The 21,353-nt window shown below is 40.1% G+C and overlaps 1 protein-coding gene across 1 annotated transcript in view; it reads right to left on the bottom strand.

Annotated features, from left to right (window-relative positions):
* Nucleotides 1-21,353, bottom strand: part of ABCC5 (ATP binding cassette subfamily C member 5) — a 77,773-nt gene that overhangs the window by 54,227 nt on the left and 2,193 nt on the right. The window contains exons 3-7 of the mRNA XM_067301713.1: nt 7,135-7,295; nt 6,718-6,873; nt 5,814-5,961; nt 936-1,169; nt 645-818 (exon numbers count right to left, since the gene is read on the bottom strand). Of these exons, the coding sequence (XP_067157814.1) occupies nt 645-818; nt 936-1,169; nt 5,814-5,961; nt 6,718-6,873; nt 7,135-7,295 (873 nt within the window). The remainder of the gene's footprint in view (nt 1-644; nt 819-935; nt 1,170-5,813; nt 5,962-6,717; nt 6,874-7,134; nt 7,296-21,353) is intronic.

The following is a 21,353-nucleotide window of genomic DNA, read 5'->3' as shown; positions in this document are numbered from 1 at the left end:
ATATAATTCCCATTATTTTCATCCTTACTGTTCTGCAGATAAATTAGACCAAAGAGGACCTCACAGTATTCTGCCTCCCTGCTTTTTAAAATGGAGATTCTGAAAACAGTGACAAATCTTCAGCAGCCTCACAGCACATTTTACAGGCAAGAAAATTTTGGCTTGGACTAGCCTATTTCACAGCTCAGCAGAAGCAGAGGCAGCAGTATCCAACCAAGAACACTTCTCTCTCAGATGGGTGCTCTTCAGCATCTTTTGTTGAATTCAAGAGTGGTGTGCTCTTCACTGAAACATGTAACACTGATTCTCTCCCTGTTGTACACAACCTGGAGGCCTTCTATCTTTACAGACTCAACCGCAAATACTTGAGCTTTGCTCATTTCACAGTGTAACTTAGCTATGCATACTTATCTCAAAGTCAAATCTATTCACTTTCCTATTTCCATTTTCTAATTCTCTTTACCTCTTTTGATTTTCGTGTTTCCAAATTTCTGCTTTTTACATCATCTTTGGGAACAACTTCAATACCACGCAGCACCATAAATGGGCTTAACTTAGCACTTTTCAATACCTGTTCAGGACTATACACATGTGAACTAAAAAAATGAAGCATTTGAAGGATTATTGAAGTCTTTGCAACTCACCATTGCTGGGTAGAAAAGGATGAAGACAGCAGAGCCCAAGAAGCCTGTTGGACCCAGAATGATCACATTATAAACCATTCCTAAGATGGCCACAATAGGGCCCCCAGCCAACAAACTGCCAACTGCTGCAGCTTCAAACATCCTTTGACCGTCATTGGAACATACATTTATGAGCTGAAAAATACACATAACATAGAGATTATTTAGATTTAGGACACAGCTCATCTTCAAAGGAATGTACTGCATATCCCCTTTTCATTCTGCAGTTTCCAAGAAGATACTGTGGCTTACCTCTCCAAGAGACTTCTCCTTGATATTCTTCAGCTTGAGAATTTTCTTAAATGCCATTGTCAAGATAGCTCCACGCAGTCTAACCCCCGTACGGTAATTTAAAGCCCAGGTTAGTGCAAGGGACCAGGATCGCACTATTTCCGTCATAAAGATGCCAAAAACTAAAAACAAGCTGTACTGCAGGTTGGACTCACTCTGCTGTGTATATTCCAAGAGATGTTTCACAACGAATGCCTACAGGAAGAAATGCAAGCTTGCATGAACACCCATCATCTCAGAGAACCATGCAACAACTTTATGTTAAGTTAGAAATAAGTAGGCTACTTTGCTTTTAAAAGAGCCATTTGAAATAGAAAGCATCTTCTTTCTAGAAGTAAAAGATGTCAATAAAAGGAGTACCGTAACACAAAGCCCTGCTGAGAGCCAAGCACTGAATCAAATTTAGTAAGTAAAGAGAGTTTAATTTGGAACCACATTCCTTGCAGCACACTTCTAATCCTCCGTGTCTTCTAACTTAACATAAATCTGTCAGTTAGCTGAAAGCAATGCATTATCATATAGAAGAGTTTTAAAATATAGTCGCTACTTGTACATCTGAGCACATTAAGAGACATTCCTTTACATGATATTAAGACCTTTTTTATTTTATCTTTGGTTTGCTTCAAACGTGCTTATTTGATAAAAAGGAACAATGTACCTACAGTTGTAGTGGGGAAGAGTGAGAAGGACATTTGCAAAACATTCCTGGAAATAAACATCAGCAGTTTAATAGTAAAGAAAAAAACAAGCAGAAAGCACAAGGTATGTAATACCATAAATCATTGGGGGCAGGGGAAAAGAAAAAGGAAAAAAAATTAACCGCTCACTCCCTCCCCATCCCCTCTCCCTCCAAAACCATAAACACTTTACCTCAGGAATCACACTTCAAATATCACCTGCAGAAAGAGGGTAGCCCCCAAACCACTGATTCCCACTTCCAGCTCTTTGTGGTCCAACGGCACAATATAACATCATATAACTCAAAATCACCAGCAATATTAAGTATTATTGACTGAGAAACAACAGGCTTTTATTTGAAACAAAGTGTCATCTTAAAATGGTAACATCTCACAAACACTGTACAAAAGGTAGAGCATTGTATAAACATACAATCTGCACATACAGGATAATTATAAAGGGCTAGTATGCAACAGTCAGTCTTAGCCTCAAAAACAAACTAGATTTGAAACTACACACAAAAAATTAAAGATACAAAACCAGAACCAATATATGTTCATGAAGTCCAAAAGGAAGTCAAACTTGCAGATGCCAGTGGGGGGGGCTTCCGAGGCTGCACAGATTCTGAAATCTGGTTTAAAAAGTATGCTACAATAAGGTTTCACGGATAACGAAAGGAGATTTCCTAGAGAGCTTTTCAGTAAATGAGGCTTTAAGATGTTGGTGCTTATGATACGCTAATACAAAGCGGCGAATTACCTTTGCCCACAACAAAAACAAAAAAAATCTGAGACCAAAGAAAATGTTTGAGAAGCCTTTCACAGTCCGTTGAAGTCCTCTTGGCTAAACCAGGTTTTGCAAATAAGAGTTCTCTACAGTGTGAAGAGAGAGGAAAAAAAACAAAACCCCACTATTTCAGCAAAGGTAGCAACAGCTAGAGCCCAGCACCAAATAACAGAAAAAAACGGAGATAAAATTCATCTGTTCTGAGGAAAGTAAGTCTGCATGTCAGAACCAAGGAAACATGCTGTAAATAATTTTGGTCTTTCATTTTCCCAGGTGTGAATTAAAGCCAGATGTCCATCAGGTTCTAGAATGGCCACTGAGAAAATTTACACACCGATCCCTGAACAAATGTGAGGAGCTCACATTCACAGCTCTATTGCATTCCAACTTTATCTTTACTTGGATTTAGTTTTACATCCACTGTTTGGACCACAACTGCATACAGTTGGTTTGCAGTTACTAAGAAGATTATTGACTTCTTTTTCCAGTATTCAATCCAACATATGCAACTGAGTCACTGAGCAGTGGGGTGAAAATCCCCCTTTTTCCTCATGAGCTGTAACTCAGCATGGTCGCAGACTGCAAGCATTTTCTCGCACACCACAGCATTGCTGAAAGTCTCCAAGAGAGGATGTATAAAGATAGCAGATGTTTCCTGGGGTCTCATTCCTCTCAAAACTTTTTAGTGCAATTTTTCAGCACTATTTTATAGAATCAGCATCTCCCGTGATGAAATAGAGACCAGCTGACATTATACCCTTTTTTTTTTTTCCCAGAAGAAAGAAGAGAGGAAACAGCAAATAAAAGAATTTTGAAAAGGGAGGGGAAAAAAGTCGCACAGAGTTAACATTTACATCTGAGAACATACTGTTTTTGAAATCAAACTAATTTAATGAAAAAAATCCAGCATAAAGTTCTTTACAAAACGAGCAAATTACAGTACAAAAAACTCAGTTTCAAACTAACAGGGAAAAGGAATTCCTGTGACTATCACCGTAGTAGTTGGTACTAGCTGCTTGGCTGTCTTAAGCATTCTCATGGAATAAACATTACCTTACCTTTGCTCTTGGCGGTGGCTCTGCCCAGCAGGACTGCCTCATTCTGACGCAGAAAACAGCCATCCTGAAAATTCTAAAGAACAGCTTCTGTCACTGGTCCCACTGCAGCGCGGGCATCCCCACCGCAGCCAGTGCGCGACAGCACAGGGCAGGCTGCAGCTGGAGCCAGCTGGGAAAGTGGGAAACTTACCTCCAGCAGCTTACCACCCCCCCCCTCCAATAACTGACCAAACTGTCAAGCTGTACTCCCCTGAGATAGAAAGTTTCCCCATCTCCCAAACGGGAAGAATAGCTCTGAACAGTTGCAAACAGATACGTTGTTCAGACCTGGAGTTAAACTGATCGTGTGTAGTGAATCAAAGAACTTTGTTGCTCCTCAACTCAACCATGAAAGTTTTGGTAGCTGGTTAACTGGCAGCAAATATTCACTGAACATAAGTATTATCTCACCTATCCTAGTACATTCTGATGGTTATTACAAGGCAGTCTGACACACACAGCTGTCTTTCACCAGGCTACAGGTTTAGACACTGTGCCAGATGCAGAATTTATCAAAATAAAAAGCAGAAGATCCTTGAAGGATCTGTCTGATATCAAAACACCCAGACAGGAAGTCTGCAACAACTCCCTTCCAGCTATAACCATCACAATGTTCATTAGCAAAGCCACAACTGTTGGCTGGCATTTCAAGGTCATAAAAATTCAATTCAAAATTTTGAAGTTTAACATAGTGTTTAACTCCATTTTGATCATTTTCGCTAATATACCAGGTCAAATCAAGTGCTTTTCCTGATCTCCCTTTTCACCTTCAGGTGACTGAAAGGGTGCAACAACACAGGAAAGCACTGATACTTCAGAGGAGACAGCACAGGCATATCCATGAGGCATGCCATTTTAGAAAACAAGGAGGAGGGGTGGTACAGACTCACTTTTCATGCCAAATGATGGAACTCAATGGGCATGGTTCCTTATTCAGAGGAAAGTATAAGATTGCCTGTAAATAGGCAAATGTCTACAGAAAATTTTAAATTATCCAAATCAAGCCTCAATAGCAACCTTAGCCCCCAAGCCAGTCAAGTTTTTCTCCTCCTTCTCCCCCACCATTCAGCAGTTTGGCTGTGACAGATTGAGAAAATTACTCTAAAGAAATTAGGGGCAACCCTGCTGCAAGTTCTCTGCTAAAGATAAAAGCAGCTACTAAAGCCCTGTAGTGAAACAATGACAGAAGCTCTTCTTGGGGAAAGCTAGTGCTGTTAAAACCTTAATCACGATTTATTGTTAATTACCAAAGTATGTTCAAATGTTTTATAAATAACACAAGCTACTATAAATTCTTACTGTGAAAACAGTACCGCAAAAACATTTATTGTTATTCATATTACACAAAACAAAGCAAACTTTAAAAAGGTTTAAAAAACAGAACATTTTTATAAGAAATTTAAAAGCAGGAAAACATTTTAAAAAGACATTTCACCTAACAGTGCACCCAAGTGTACTTACCCAAGAAATGAACCTTCAGCTTACCAGCACACTGAAACGTGTACTACAAGCAGTAATATTGCTCCTACTCCTCAAGGGAAATGTGTAGAGAATAAATTTAGTCAAAATTTCAACTGTAAATCTGCACAGTATGTGCAACAAACAGGTGACAAAAATGGCGTGAATGTCAAGTCCCATATGTTGTATCTTCATTACGACCCATAGCAACAAACAGCAGCAGTTCCTAGAGGCAATGCCGTACTCTAACACTTCTACTTGAAACCTGTCTGACCGTTCTCTGTAGGATCAGTAAAGGCTATACCCACAGATTTCTCAAGACCTGCTTACATTAGTTTTAATTAGCGCACTAATAAAATTGTTTGGTTCCACTTCTTGAAGACTGTGCTACTAATGCCAATAATCTAAGAATAGTGTTTTACCGTACTGAATTTTATTACAAAATAAATTTACAAAATCAAAAAGAAAACACAATAAAAAGATCTCCGCATAAGAATTTTATGTAAAAAGACCACAAACCAGTTAAGGAAGAACTTTAAACTAAACTCAAAACCAAAGAGAAAAACCAAGCATACATTTCTTCCAAGATATCTAAACTCCCCCTCCCTTCTCCAAAATCTTGGCCTCAGTATTCAGCAACTGATCCACCAGCTGTAGGAAGTCTATCTTGGATTATCATATCACTCTGGAATTTTGCCCCACCAGAATTTCTAACTAGTCAAAACATTTAAGTGACTCTGCATGAAACCTTAATATTATACAGTTGGGCATGAAATGGAGCCCTCTGGGGTTGTTAAAAAAAAGGATGGATATTACTTACTGGTCCACTAAAACCTGCGAGCTGCGTGATCATCAGACACACTATGGAAATGATGAGTCTGGTGCGGCAGAAAATCCACACAACCCTCCGGAGAGAAGCATCATCAGGTCCAGTTTCTTTCAGTTCTTCCTGCCACAATCTCTCCAGCCTAATAAAAACACAAGCCCCGTTGTTATAAATCTTTCACCAAGATAAGAGGTACAAACTCACAGGCACTTGCTCTGTGACGTTTCCAAGCACTTCCTAGCTAAGAGCAACAGAAATCACTAGATTTCAAAAGAAATAAATACATGGTTCACTCTGTGAGGTAAAGAGAAGCATTTCCATCTTGAAATCGCTACGTTGTTACTTCTTCCTAAGAGAGGGATGAAAACCAGAATGCCTTTTGCTTTGCCTGGAGTCGCTTCGGCCATCTGAACCCATTGACTCATCACCACCATTCCTTTCTGATCTGGCAGAAGAGTTGTGGAGTCAAAACCCGAGAAAAATTCTCATTAGCTATAACAGGTTAGTCTAATTGCAGGATCTGACCCATATACAAATCACCTTGGTAGTTTCAATATTTATCATTATTTCAGTACAATATTTTTTTCAAACTAACTGTTGAGAGACAGCTTTGCTTAAAAGAGAAATAGTTTAAACAGGCAAAAACAGAAAAGCAATTGCAAAACACTCCTGGAGACAAAATCCTCTACAAAATTCACCGAAAACAGTGAGATTACAGAAGTAGTATAGCAGGAGGAAGTGGTCTATGAAAGATAAAAAACTAAATTCCATTCTTCTGATGGAGAAAGGCAAAACAAAAACATCAGTGCCACTTTTCTAGGGCAATAGCATATCATTGTCTATGAATTAACTTATAAAAAAGGAAATAAGAGAATAATATGGACCAAGATGTCTCTACCTTCTACAGTTGACATCTGAAGACTCATGCCTTGACAAAGACCATACATCATCCATAAACAATTCCCCTTTTTTGTATGCTTTGTGGGCCAAAGGAGTGAGCCAGGAGAAGGTCATGCAGGAGAAAAGCCCAGCATTATCAACAGGGTGCTGGTGTCTAAAAGAAACAAAAACAAAAATAAAACCACAAAAAAAACACAGACAAATGAAAAAGGAAACAGTATTGTAACCCCCAAGAAAATCAAAGCCTCCTCCCATTAAAAGTACTCAAAGTTCCACCTGGCCTATGTAAGTTGTACTTGCTAAACAAATTCTAATGTTTTCAGTACCAGTCAGCAGACCTACAGCTGCAACCCTACTTTGTGACTGGTTTGAAAAACAGACATTGTATCAGTCCTTCTTCAGCCTAAAGACTTACTTGGAAGTAGTCCGTATGGGTTTCAGCGCATTCAGGCCATGGTGATATTTGCCCTTGCGATGCTCTTCGTCTAGCATTCGCAGCTGGGAGTGCACAGAGGTGTCCAGCGGAAGGCCCTCTGCGCGAGCCGCTGCTTCTAAGGCATCCTGGCATTCTATCTGCTTTTACAAGAAAGACAGCAGAGGCAGAGATCAAAGCCATGTTTAAAATCCCCAACTCCTGACTGCAGCAACTTCAGACCTCTCACCACTGTAAATCGTTGCGACAATATCAGTCACCATGGTTTAAACACCTTAGACATGGAAGGCACACATTATAGATCTGCTTCAGATTGCTGTGTTTGCGTAACAAATTAATGCCAGCCAGCATTGCGCCTGTGCATTCAAAGGATAAGTGGATAGACCAGCCTAGTCTTGTCTGTCCAGTCTTGTATTTTGCCTCAGGACAAAACGTTTCAGGGAAAGGAAATACAATGGAAGAGAATTATGAAACTAAGTATCTTATGACAGCAATTCTTCATAAATTCAGAAAATCAGTTGCTGGCTTATGCACTAAAGTTAAGGCACACATTCTTGATAAACTTATACCCTCTTAGCATAATTCAGATATTCATATCCACAGAAAGGCCGAATTATTTTCCGAATCCTACAGAACACTCTGCATCAAAAATGCCTTGGATTAGATCAAAAAGCATAAATACGTATTATGAAAATAATACTTTTTTTAATCATGTTTATTGCTTTTTCCCTTTTTCCCTAAACTAAAGGAACAGAGACAAGAATTCTTTCTGCTCCCAGCCACACTTCTCAGTAGCTCAGCAGCTTTATTAAGAATTGTTTAAAAGGCAAACCATATCTCAGGAGAGTTTTCCCACAGCCCTAACAAAATGCAGACTTTAAATTCTAACAGGAGAAAGGAAACAACAGTGATAGGGAGAAGCCAAAATGTTGGAGAGTTCAAATAAACATTTTGATCAAAAGTCAGATGTGGCAAAAGTATCTGAGGACATCTACACTTGCAGAGGGCTCAGTACTGCTTCTGGTAACTTAATGGACCATTTATTGCAGTGTCATATTATTTGTTTGTATTCTAGTTCTTTGAAATTGAGCTACTTTGTGGACAAGCCCAGTTTTGACTTAAAAATCTTCCTGGCTGCTGTATTTACCCTTGTTAGTTGCCTTACTAGAACAAGATTATTTTATTTCTCTGAGAACAGCAACTGTAACTGCCTCATAGCTTCCTTTAAAACACAATATCCACAAAGCACTAATTGCTATCAACAAGCACTCAATTCCTAACCTTTTTTTTTCAGAAATGCCACCATTTATCTGAGACTTAGGTCATACTATGTTAACATCTAAGCACATAGTACATTAAGCCACCAACTAGCTTTCACTCATGTGAAAAACAAGAACAGGAAACTGATAATAGCTTAAGTCTGTCCTTTACTTAAATAAAGTACTTAAATACTGCCTAAGCTTGTCATAAATAATCCATGATCCTTGTCTCAAAAAACTTATCTAAATCTAAAGCTAGGATTACGAAAGAAGGCAGCAGAATAATGAGAAAACAAAGAATGTAACAACAATATGATACATGAAGTGACTCAGAAGTGTGAAACACTCCAAGGCCGAATTGAAAGATTTCTCATTTAATTTATATTCAATCACTGACTCACTGAGCGTAGTACCTCCTTACTAAATCTAATCTAAGCAGCATAAACACGAGACCAGCCAAAGATGTCTCAAAGGACTCAGCAGGGGGGTAAAAAGTTTTGCACCACTGCTTTCCTGAGTACAGTAGTGGAATTCATAGCTAGTTTGCTATGCTACCCATCTGCATGAAACCCAGACAGACCTGCCCAAACAGTCGATTGCCGATAACATGCTCTGCCACAGGCTATTCTCAGAATTACTGTTTTTCAGAGTAGAGCTACCTGCTGTGACTACAACAAGGGCCTATGCTTCAAAAAGTCATCCAAAAATCAAAACCAGCATAAATGTAAAGTTTTCCACCGTTTACAAACAAGAAGAGCTTTTTTAATAAGAAAACCCAATTACACAATACTGCATTTTTAGACAGTTCAAAAACAACGTTCTTAAACACTCACTTCGAAAATAATTACACTCTCCAGAGCTGCTCAACAGAGCTTTCTCAGCAGAGGTGGGAAAGATTCATTGATTTAAAAAACAAAACAAAACAAAAAAGCCTTTTAAAAAGAAACTGCCTTTGAAAGGCATTTATAATCTCTAGACAAACAGGGAACTATAAGTGTGAACCTGTGGGCAGGGAGATTACGAATGTCATAGGATTAGCAAAATTGGCAAAATCCCATACATACAACTATCAAGAAACAAACACATCACACCGCTGTACAACAAGGCTCTAAAAAATACCCTACAATTCTGTCTTGTATTAGAAAAATCTTAAAAGCATACAATTTAGTAGTGGGAAATGGGGTTTCTAACCAGTTCTACAGTGTATTTTCTGGAGTAAAACACTAATGTAAAAAAATATATATATATAGGAACAACCCCCAGCACTGTTAATCTTAGGTTTCCGAACTCCTATTACGTTTTTAAATGTTTATCAACTGACAACATCCTGACTGTCTGCAAATTTGGTTTTCTTGACAACTAAAACCTTGAAGAAGCCATCAGCAATGTAATATAATAGGCTCCAGCACTGTTACTGAAATGTATGTCTAATAAATCACAGATGTAGTATCAAAGATCAGACAGCACTTTTTCTAATTCATCAGCTTATTAATACCAACAGAAATAATAAAACAGGTGATAACCCACCTATCAATAAATGCAAAGAAATATTCACACACAAAAAAAAAGCTTAAATCAGATATCATTAACCAGGAAAAAAAAAAGTCATAGAGTTATTCAGGCATTTCTCAAAAAAAAGCAGTTCACTGCTCAGCATCATCAAAAAGGCGAAAAGATGATGAAAAATTGTTAGGAAAGACACACAGAACAAAGCAGAAGACATTACCACAGCACTTAAAAATTACCCAGGGTTTGCCTCCTTTTTGAACATCACAGTCAGTCCCCAGATGCTTCAGCTCAAAAAGGTTATTATACTTAAAATGACTATCAGCAGGGAGAAAGGAGAACAGTTGGGGTTAAGCATAGCTTCCACACAAAGATAAATTTAAAGTACTGCAACTCTTCAGCTGAGTAGGAGGGGGAAAAGTAGATACAGCACAGGTATTTGAAAGGTCTATAAAGTCATGAATGGCACAAAGAGAACTAAGGAATGATCACCAACTGTTTTTGTAACAAAAGAATGGAGGTATTCAGTGAAATTATATTTAAATTCAGAATTCTCTGTCATAGGATGCTGTTAAGTTCAAATATATAAACGGACTACAAACAGGAAAATTACAAATTCATATAGGATATCGCGGCTTATTAAACACACATCAGAGGGCAACTAGGGATCATTCGCTCAGCACCTCTTATTAAGAGACAACAGACTCCAAATGAAGTTTTCACATCTGCGGGCAGATCTCCTAACAAAGGGTGATGGTGCCGCACTCCAAGTTTGGTGAAGCTGTAGCATATCTGGGTGCAGGTTAATATGATTCAACAGGTAACTGGGAAAATTAACTGAAGGAGCAATACAGTTCAAGTTTTAAACCCTAGCCGTAACCTACTGAGAAAATTCTGAGGAGTTATCACCACACACCTGTGATCTTGTCTCATTCCTCATCAGTCAGCAAACAGATGGGCAGGGAAAGGGAAGCATGGCTTGTGCTGCTACCATAGAGATCTGTCCCTCTCTGAGGAACCTCCCTTCTGCAAACTGGGAGGGTAACAAAACCCTACCAACACTTTTCATCATGATTTCCTTGCCTAAGGTCAACAAATTGATCAGGTAATGTGAGGAAGAGCCAGAATGGAACCATGGTTGGCTCAAGACATGCCATAATAGAAAGGTTGGGCAAGGGGAAGAAAAGTGGTTCAAGGGCAAGGAGAAAGAATTGCTCATACAAGCAGGCAGAAGTACCAGCTGTACAATCCACATACCAAGGTCATGGTAGAGGGCCAAGAAAATACATAAAATTCAGTAATTGAGCTACAAAGTTGTCAAATTTACAAGATGTCAAAGGGAAGCAAGACAAATTCTGTTGACTAAGAAGCAAGAGACACCCCAGGACAATGAGGTAGGAAGGCAAACAAACCTCACAGGAAGAGGAATATGAGGAAACATTTAAATACCTGCTAAGCAAGAAACAGGAACCTTTATCTGCACGAGGACAGGGAGGTGGGAAGAGAAGAGAGGCAGACCGTGTTGTAGATACGGAGAAAACAGTGAGGTGCCAGCCTTCCACACAGGCAACAATCTCATATCTGAGAGAAATAGCAGCAATTTATTGACTGGCAATCATAGCATAGGATGACTGCAATAAAATCAGATAGGCCTGGAGGCCAAGCACAAGAGACTTCCCACCCACTACTCCTCTTGCAGAGCAAGGGTAGGATTTGTATGCACTCCAAGAGCCAAATCCCACCCATGAGCCAACTATGGCCTCTTCCACAAGGCAGAACATCTTCCAGGACTCAAGTAACTAGCATTAAAGTGAGAGGAGATCTTCTGCTTCTGCTCTAGTTTCCTGTGTGCTGCAGGGAAGATGTGAAGTCTTCTTTCACTAGCCCTTACAGCTGGTATAGAGCAGAAAAGCTGCTACAGTTGATTTAATATTATAGGAAGTTACAGTTGCTTTATTTAGCTAGTAAAATTAAGAACTCTGGTGGCAATGCTGCAGAACAGGAACTCCCACCTCTTATTTACAAGGCAGGGCTCACCAGGCCTCACTCCTACATTCAAGATCTTGTTAAGAAGAGGCAAAGGGGGAACTAGCAGATCAGCACAATAGAGCTCAAGAATAGGTAGGTATGTGGGGAGAAGTAGAATTATACAGCTCTAAGTCCTACTCATCAGTGCTTAGGGTGTTAGGCTAAACAGCAATTTAAGTATTTAACAGGCTTCATTTCTTTATTATAGGACTGATGTTTCAAAACAAGATTGGTTATTCGCTTTCATAGGCTGGGGAAGAATAGGATCAACTGTTCCATTTAGCTTCAGGATAATTAAAAACAGCACACAAGTCCAAGAAGAGATACTTTGAAGTTTTAATTGCAACCTTCTTCCCAGAAATTCCTCTGGCTCTCTTCAGGCATATCCACACTTGAAAGGGGTTACAGTTTTTATGCACCGTTTTTGCAGGTAGTACATGCGATCCCCTAAAGCACTGCTGTCCAGATTTCCACAAGTGACTGTATTCAGGAGCATCTAGAAAGGAGATACATAGGCCTGCAGTTCCCAACACTGTCATATCTGCACCTGTCTGCTGAAGCAGCAGGTGCTGTCAGCTTTGTGCTCCACTGAGAAGGCAGTCTCTCTCCTCACTCTGGATTTGATGAAGTGTACTTTAATCTATAGAAGTAGTAATAAGGAGACTTGCAACATTAGACTCCCAGCCTACTTCATAGCTAGAATGCTTTACAACACCCTGATCAGAGCATGAGACTATTTAGGACTAGTTTGTTTAATTATCTATCCATACCAGCTGCCTCACTGAAGCAGAGGCAGGAAGCAGCAGGCTAAGTCACTGACAGTGGGTGCACAGAGGGAGTCATTCAGCCTTTAGACACTTGCATGCATTGATTGCAAAGTACAGGAAGCATAGTTGAGTTCACACAGTACCAAGTGGAGGAGACTATCAGACAGCCTGAGATACCTAGAAATTCTGGTTGCAGCTTCCAGAATTGCTGCAACAAACCAAATTAAGAAATTAGGGCCTCCGGTTTTTTTGCCTTCTGAGAAGTGGGGTATAAATGAAAGCTCATGTCTCTGCTGCCTTCCCAGCTTCTGCTACAGAGAAGAAAAAACAGTTCTTTACCAACCACTCACCCAAACCTAGAAACAAGTGCAGCTGTGCTATATTCCCCTTAAGTGAAAAGCTCAGCAGCTCTTCAGCTGTGCTCTGACTTGCCACAAGAGTACCAAGACAACCTAAAAAGCAGTTATTCACTCTAACAGTTGCATGTAGCCTCATTACACAAGACCTCTGCAGTTGCTCATTTCTGAGCTAGAATTAGCAGAAGTTGAAGTTGGCATTTGAGTCACAGTTTAAGCTAATCTGGGCTTACACATTCTCAGATTAGAGAAGTCCCCCAGTAATGCTTGGCACTGATATCAAGGCTCTGTAGCCAAACAAGCTCAGCATAGGTATGTTTGTGACAGACCCAAATGTTCTGGTCAGGACAGCTGTAGACTGAGCATTTCTATTCAGTGCACAGAGTCCTTGCTGAGGACAGGTATAATATCAGTTTCTTCCAGGAACACTGCTTATTTGACCTTGCCCTTAAGTTCTAGCAAGAGTAGCTCACCTCAATGCTGATTCTAAGCTCTTCCCCGTCAAATCCACTTACCCACAGAATCCAAGAAATACAGGGTTTGGCACACCATTTGTTTTAGGATTTTTAGCAGTAGCTGCTGTGTATGCATCTGATCAGCAGCTGTGCACCTACAATAGCATCTGATGTACATGAATCATGTCATCTGTTTTGCATTAAACCTAGTATTCATGGTCAGGTATTTAAAGGATATGGCATTCAATCAGAGTCAAGGTCATACACTGATCACCCAGAACTTGAGCCACAGTTCATGTACACTAACAGTACAGTAACAGCAGACCCCTGTGGAATGAGAAATAATGATTAGCCTTAACAGCAAGTCGCCCTCTAAAATTAGCTCCATAGATGTGCTCTGACCACAAAGCTGGAAAACCAAACTCCTCACTAAGGAGATCATAAACTGGCAGAGCACAGGCTGAGAATTTGGCTCCTGACTTGCTCAGGTATTATCCTGGGCTACATGCAGACAGCTGCAGGATGCTGGAGGCATTCTTCACTCAGGCCATATTTGAGCTGGGTCACAGCAGAAGGTATATGGGTTAATTTAGTACAACATCAGGAATATCTAAAGATGCTTTAAATTCAAGTTTCTGTGGAATGAAACCATCAGTGAATGACAGCACAAGCCTTGAAATCACAGCATTTACCTAGTCTGACGCAACACAATTCTATTCCTTTCCCTGTACCAACACATGCTTCCAGATGCAAGGGGCAACCCAACCCAAGTGAAGAATGAACAATTAGTAAGCTCAAAGTAAACACCCTGGGGCTCCAAAAATAGGGCAACTTTGATGCATCTTTCAGCTCAGAAGCTTAGTCCTCAAATGGGAATGAAATACAAGGTTCATTTGTGGAACAGTGCTCACAGCATACAGTCCAAGAGTTGAGCTGACTACTCCTTAGTACTAGAATATGGATGTCCAAAAATTAATAACCATCTCAGTACCTCAAGGTACCAGTACTCCCTGTATACAAGTGATTTTTGTCTCATTTCAAACCAAATTAAGTTCTCCAGTAGCTTGGACAGTTCTATTAGCCCCCTAAAGCAGGTCTTAGAAACTCATTAGTATAGAATTTTAAGACCATAGGGGCAGAATGCCTCAAACACTAAAATACTATGATGGAAAAGATACTGCAGGCATTCCTTCAGTGACAGCTAATCAGCTCCTTGCCTACCTTTGGTCATGAGCAGGCTGGTTTACAAGCCTGGACAGAGGAACAACAGCAGACAGTCAGGCAATACCAGCAAGTGGCCAGACCTGAGGTTTTATCATGTGGCTAAGACTTTAGATAGAGGATGGCCAGTGCATTAATGAAAATGGTTGACTTAAAACAGAAACCATGAATAAGCCAGGATACTGGTGCACGAGGGAGTGCCTTGCACAGGGAGGGATTTTGCCTTTTTGTCCCTCCTATTACCAAGTCTAAGATCTTTCAGAGAGTTACCCCTCTGAGTTTGAGGGGAGCTTTTGGAACTTTACTGGCTGATGGATATGCTCTGTTCTCAGCTGCTAGTAAGCAGAGGTAAATAGAAGCAGCAGGGTAGAGATAACATCACTGCTTCAAAGTCATTAGAGTCATGAAACATTCACCAACAACCAAGTCAAAGCACTTCAGTGTCAAGTCAGTGTGTACTTCAGCAGTGGCAGAAGTTTAACTGGAAACAGACAGCTTGACAGAACATGATTCTAATTAAGGCAACAGGCTTAGTTCCTTGGGCATATCATGGAATTTATCTGTAGCAAGAAGCTCGCATCTTGGCTTTTGCATGCATCAGTCTAATTTGTGATTAAGTCTTCAAAGATAATGGAACTATTGACAACAAGGATTTTAAAATTTAGCTTCCATTTGACATTTAATAACTTAAGCATTAGCTTTTTAGAGGCAAAAAATACATCTTCAGTATGTAGGCACTTCACTTATCTAGAATTTGCCTTCCTGAGTTCATTAGGCTATTTTATCTCACTGAAGATTCTCAACAAGACCAATAGAAGCTGAAATCCAGAGGTAAGTTTCTGAAAGAATCACTAAAATAATAGTTCAAGATTGAACTTTAGAGCATTTTACAAGCTCCTGGTACAGCTACACTGTGTACTCACCTCAAACACTTGGAGATGGTATAATTGTAAACCAAAGCAAAAGTGCTGAGGAAGGCAGAAGAGTTTGTCTTTCTTTCCTTCCTGAACACTAGCCAAATGTTGAGTACCATCCAAACTTATAACAGGAAAATCCTCTATAGCTTTAGCAAAGGTACATACACCAGATATCATTTCTGTAAGTACTATCAGGGCAGCTAGGTCACTGAAACTGGGTTTGAAGGATACTGCCCTTCAGATTGTTTTACCCATTCACCCTTGTCTCCTTCAGCATGGGTGATGAAATACTCCTTAATTCTAACCTTCCTTCACCTCTAGACCCTGGCTCCATTTACCCTTCTTCCTTTATTCTTTCCTGCCCTATCCCTCCTCTCAGTGGAATACATTATGTTGGCTGTTTCTTCCCAGAAGTCTCCTACAGTGGCCTGTGCCAGCAGTGACTTCTGTTTGTCTAAGGGCCCCAGCCTACTGGCATTTCACTGTGCAGATGCTCACCAATTAGAAGTGATCTGAAGTAGTGAACCCTAGAAGAAATCCATTCCTCTGAAGATGGACATTCAGGCTGGCCAGCCCCCAGTTTCCTAGAGGTTTATTAGCACAATATGCTTGCTATCTACCATACTACATGCACAGACACCACAGAAGAATCAAAGTAGGACTCCAGTGTAGATAAAGGAACTGTACAGTCTGCATCATGCTTGTTCTTAATGACTATATACCATATACTTACTGTTCAGTTAAAGCTTCATCCATGAAGGGTACAAGGACATGCAGCACCTCTTGTGGGCACTATCCACAAAATTGATCTAGCCACTGAGTCACCCAAATTCCCTACTACTTCAGCTGCTCAACTACAGCATTAGACTTTCAGCCTACCCATAACTGATCTGATGCACTTCCTCTGTGTATGCACGGTCTGTTATTAGCAGCTTGAGGGTCTCTTTTCTGTTAAGTGTAGCCATAGACATGCAGATAGGATGGCAGCAGTTACAAGTCTCAGAAATACACATAAATACAGCTATGTTTGCTCTGCTCTTATACATCACTTCCAGCATAGTCAAACACCAGTGATATGCCACAACTGCTGGGTGGCAACTAAACTGAATCTAGCACTCTGCCAGTCGTTCTGACCAAGTACTCAACTGCAGTTTTACCTTTAATACAGCGAACACTGGCATCAGCTCAAACTACTGCAGCTTCTAGCTGTAACCTATAAGCCAACAATGTGGCAGTATCTTTCTGTGCAGAGGTCATTTCAGGATACCTACAGCCCATGAGAGCCTTCTTGGCTGGTGATTTTTAAGTACTTAATATTCACACTAGGTTATGAAAGTATGAATCTTCTGGAAAAATACAGACATATGCAACCACTCTGGCTATGATTAGAAACTTATAGACAAGCTGTTGAGCAGACCTGCCCTGAGCATGGAGTGCCAAGCCACTAGTAGCCAGGCTATATTGACACTCCTATTGCTGAACATCTCTACAACACAGTTGTTCAGACACTTCAGAAGCTCCACAGCTTAGACAGGTTGATCTGACTATTGGAGAGAAAGACAAAGCTATCAGTGCTTAAAGGATTTACACCAACTCCAGCAACCTCTGCCCACATCCTCTGCTGTATTTGGCAAAATCTTTGAGACAAACCTGAAAAATAAGAGATCAAGATGAAGACAGGAAGATTAACAGGGTTTCATGTAGCTAACATCAGCAACATGTTTTTCCCCTGCATGTTTTAGGTGACTTCTACGGTAAACATGGCCCAACATCTTCAAATACAGTAACTGGTATCTGCAGTAAGCCTGAAGCGCAGTCATTGTGCTCCAGCAGCCAGAACCCATTGCTAAACACTGCATTCTAGTCAGAACTTATAACTGCTTGGAGCATATTTGTGAATTTGTACCTTGCACTGTTAATTCAGAGTCTAGAATTAAGAGTGAAGTTCAAAAGCACTGCATAATGAGAATGATAAGCTTTCTTTACATCATCTTCAGTTGCTCTTAGTTTAATGGGGAGGAGCAAAATACTCATTTGCCTGCTGTTCCATCAAATGAACATTTACAGAGGTCTATATTTGAAAAGAGCCTATCCCAAAACCACTTTCAGAACAAATTGCTATAAAATGACAGATGAAGAAAGGAAGTAGATTTCATGGACACAATGGGGTCGGCTCTCCTCCTTAGGGCACACCACTTCCATTAGAGGAAGAAATAAATGCAATTATTTCAGATATAACTTTAAGAGCACACTAGTATTCTGAGAACAAAGAATCCTAAAGGCACAAGTAGCTACCAATATTTCAAAATACCCCTTAGTTTTTCTTCACCAGTAATATAACAGCTTCTTTCACATGAAGACTTGCTGTGTCTAGTGCTAAGCAGCAAGTACACCTAGAAGTTATCTCCATTTGGAGGACTAGTGCTTCTACAGACCATAAGCCCATTAGCATGGTATTAAGCATTGGGCATGTGCAGCTAATACCCTATTTCGTAAGCTACATTAAGATCTCTTCAAAGACCAAAGAAAATCAATTTTAAGAGCACACTGCAGACACATTCATGAGGTGAATGTACTCATTCACAAGGTGAATAAAAACTGCTTCATGAATTTCAGTTCTAAAGTGCCTATTTCAGAGATTCAAATTTCTATAGCAACATTCCCATTAAGCACCAGGAAACGTGGTATTAGATCTACTTATATTGCACCATGATTTGAATTGTGATTCCAAGAACCCTGCTTAAAAAGCTCCTGTTTTTCAAAGTAGCATTCTTTAAGGACATGACTGAATAGCATTTGAGCTCCTAAGGAAAAAAATAGCAAGTTCCTTCTTCCATTATGGTCATGAAGAGTCAATTTTAACCTTCTTTGGACAGGAAGCCTGGACAACAGTACAGAGGTTTCAGCACAGAGAGAAAAGTAAAGCATAACCTTTAGGTAAGATAAAGAAAAGCAATAAGTAGAAATAGCTTTGGGACCTTGGCTCAGCAGTACAACAGGTCTTTCATCTATAAAGAACCAGCTTAGGCCATCAGCTAGTCTCTTCCACTTCAGTTCAGGAAGCACGTATAAAAATGCAGTAATACCAAAGTTCGCCTGTTATTGCCTGTAAGTCATGTTATTGTTATTGATTGGTCAAAGGCACCTGCAGCCCTGCTAGAAATGGTCACCCACACTGGCCATTAACCAATGTTCCTTGATCAGAGGCAGCACATTCCTTTGTCCTCTTCATTCTACCTCCTTCTGTGAGGGACAGAACTAACACACTGGCAAGAAGTCTGCCACATGTGGTATATTTTTAATGCAACAGTCCCAAACTTCCATACAACCAAGAACTGAAATCAATCATGAAATAGCCTTAATCTACTTGCAGCTGTACCTTGTTATATGCAATACAGAATGTGCTTACAAGTGTCATTTTCTGGTCAAGCTAGTTCAAATCCTGAGCTATGCTTTTTACAAGAAACTTGGAAGTCCCAAAAGCTCTTCTGGTGGCACACTGGACTCATTTGCCCAAAGGACAGAGTACCACCATAACTTGACTTCTCTGTATTTGAGCTGCCGTGATCCCATCTTTCCCATCAGCTCTCCACTGTTTGTCACCAGCTGATATCAGAACTAACATGTGCCCAAGAAACTAGCTCAGGGACCTGACCCAGCCCCAGGTTTAATAAAAGTTCAAGTAGTAAAGGACATAACCAGCCTTTCAAGGGAGAAAGTGGCTTTCTTAACAGCCAAGCTGAAGCTTCCACCCTTTTGTTACAGACAAGGAGCAAGTATTTGACCCAACAGGCAAAGGTCAGCCTTACAAAAAGAAAAAATGAAGTCTTTACTTACCTTTGTTACCAGAAGAATAAAACACACTAAGTAGTGATAAGGCCAAGAATGCTGTTGCAAATAGAGCTTGTTTCAACTAGAAAGGAAGATGTTTGGTATACCAAAAAAGTGTGAACATGTAATTTAGATAAGGTGTTATAAAGACAGCTCCTTCTATTTAACTTCAGTATTGTGCAAGTCAGCAGGATTTACTCTCACTGACATACAGCAACAAATTCAGTACTGTTCTTGTGTTTATAGATTGTATACATCCAAGCTAAAAAGCTAGTACAAAAGTTTTAGAGCTAAAAAGTTAGCTCAACCCTAGCATATTGAACTAGATTACTAGCAAGTAAAACACCGCAGTACCCATTTATCAGAACCAGCCAATTCCATTAATAAATTAAAATGCATTCCTTCCTCTAATCAAAGTAATCAAGGCAGTTAAAGTTCTAGGTAAGAGCAGAGAAAACCATATTCTTGCATCAGCAATTACAAATCCTACAAAATCCCTATTTCTCAGGGAGCTCAGTTACCTGGACCCACTACTCAGCAATCACAGGCATCAAATCTATTAACAAATGTAGAAGGGAAAGTAGGACCACAGCAATTCATGGTTAAGCTGACCTGAAGTTGCCTCCAAATTTGAGATTTTATTTCATGCTATAGAGATGTGCAGGGCTTAGCTTATTCCCAGCCTTCAGAAAAAAATGTTGGTTTAATTTCATTCACTTAAAAGATTGAGGTAAAAGATGCTATGAGGACCACAGCTGTGTTTCAGGATTTTGTCCTCAGAAATTATACCAGTCATCAACATGATCAGAGGATGCAGACTAGCAATAAGAGACATCATGCTACGATTACTGTGCAACTCCACTCCCACTGCTTGAAAAAACAAAGCAACCCACCAATGGCATCACTGTTGTCACCAGCAATTTGACAGAGCCATTCTACCACTGGATGATGTGGGCTGCATGGTAAGCCAATTATGTTAATATAAGTGCTGTAAAGAAGCTGCACCATGACTCCAGAGGGTTCCCAATCCAGCACCAGTGTCTGCTTTAATGCAGTCAGGTGCTCTGCCTTCCCCTGAACACTATCAGCAAGTCTGCTGAGTCATAGAGCCCTGTAGGGACACTAGGAGCTGCAGGGCCTACAGGTACAAACTGCATTCAGCCTGCTGCAGAGCAAACCACTCCAACAGTCTCCAGAGAGCAATGCAGCATTGTTAGCCCACATTAAAACCACCGGGCAAACACCAGCTTCCTTTAGGCTTATCTTGTTTCACTGGGGGCTTTGAAGTATATTGTATCTCAGTGTCCAGGATAAGGTTGCAAAACTCAAGTCTTAAAAAAATCTCCACAGTTCTTCCAGGCAAATAAGGAGAGCTCCCCCACTTCCAACCCTCATGCAGCAGAGCTGTCACAGGTGATCTATACAGAATGCCTAGCACATTTGCAAGCACCTTGTCATCTCACAAATTCAGACATAGGCAGCATTAGCTTTTATAGAACATTTTGAAGCCAAACAGTTTTCTTTGGAAAGTGTTAGTTATGTTAAAAGCAGGACATGTAAGAAAACATTTCAGAGTGCAAGTGGTCAAAGCAGCAACTATTCTTAAACATCTTGAACTGGCACAGGTTAAAGGTTACTAGTTCCAGACCATACCTTTCACCAGTGTAGGGTCTCCATTTACTTATCTGAGAATCTATTCACATTAGAACACTTAAGTTTAGTACATGCACCCCTTTTCAGAGAGAAAAAGCTTTAGAAAATGAGCAATGCCATAGCAGCTCTCAGACAGTGGTTATTTCAAGACCAGCTCTCAGGAGTAAGCTACAAGTGATCATGAGTGCACCACAGCATACTAAGCATA

The sequence above is a fragment of the Apteryx mantelli genome, chromosome 9, assembly GCF_036417845.1.
Source record: "Apteryx mantelli isolate bAptMan1 chromosome 9, bAptMan1.hap1, whole genome shotgun sequence".
NCBI classification, from domain to species: Eukaryota; Metazoa; Chordata; class Aves; order Apterygiformes; family Apterygidae; genus Apteryx; species Apteryx mantelli.
The sequence above is the reverse complement of the archived record's forward strand: the minus strand, read 5'-3'. Positions and strand labels throughout refer to the sequence as shown.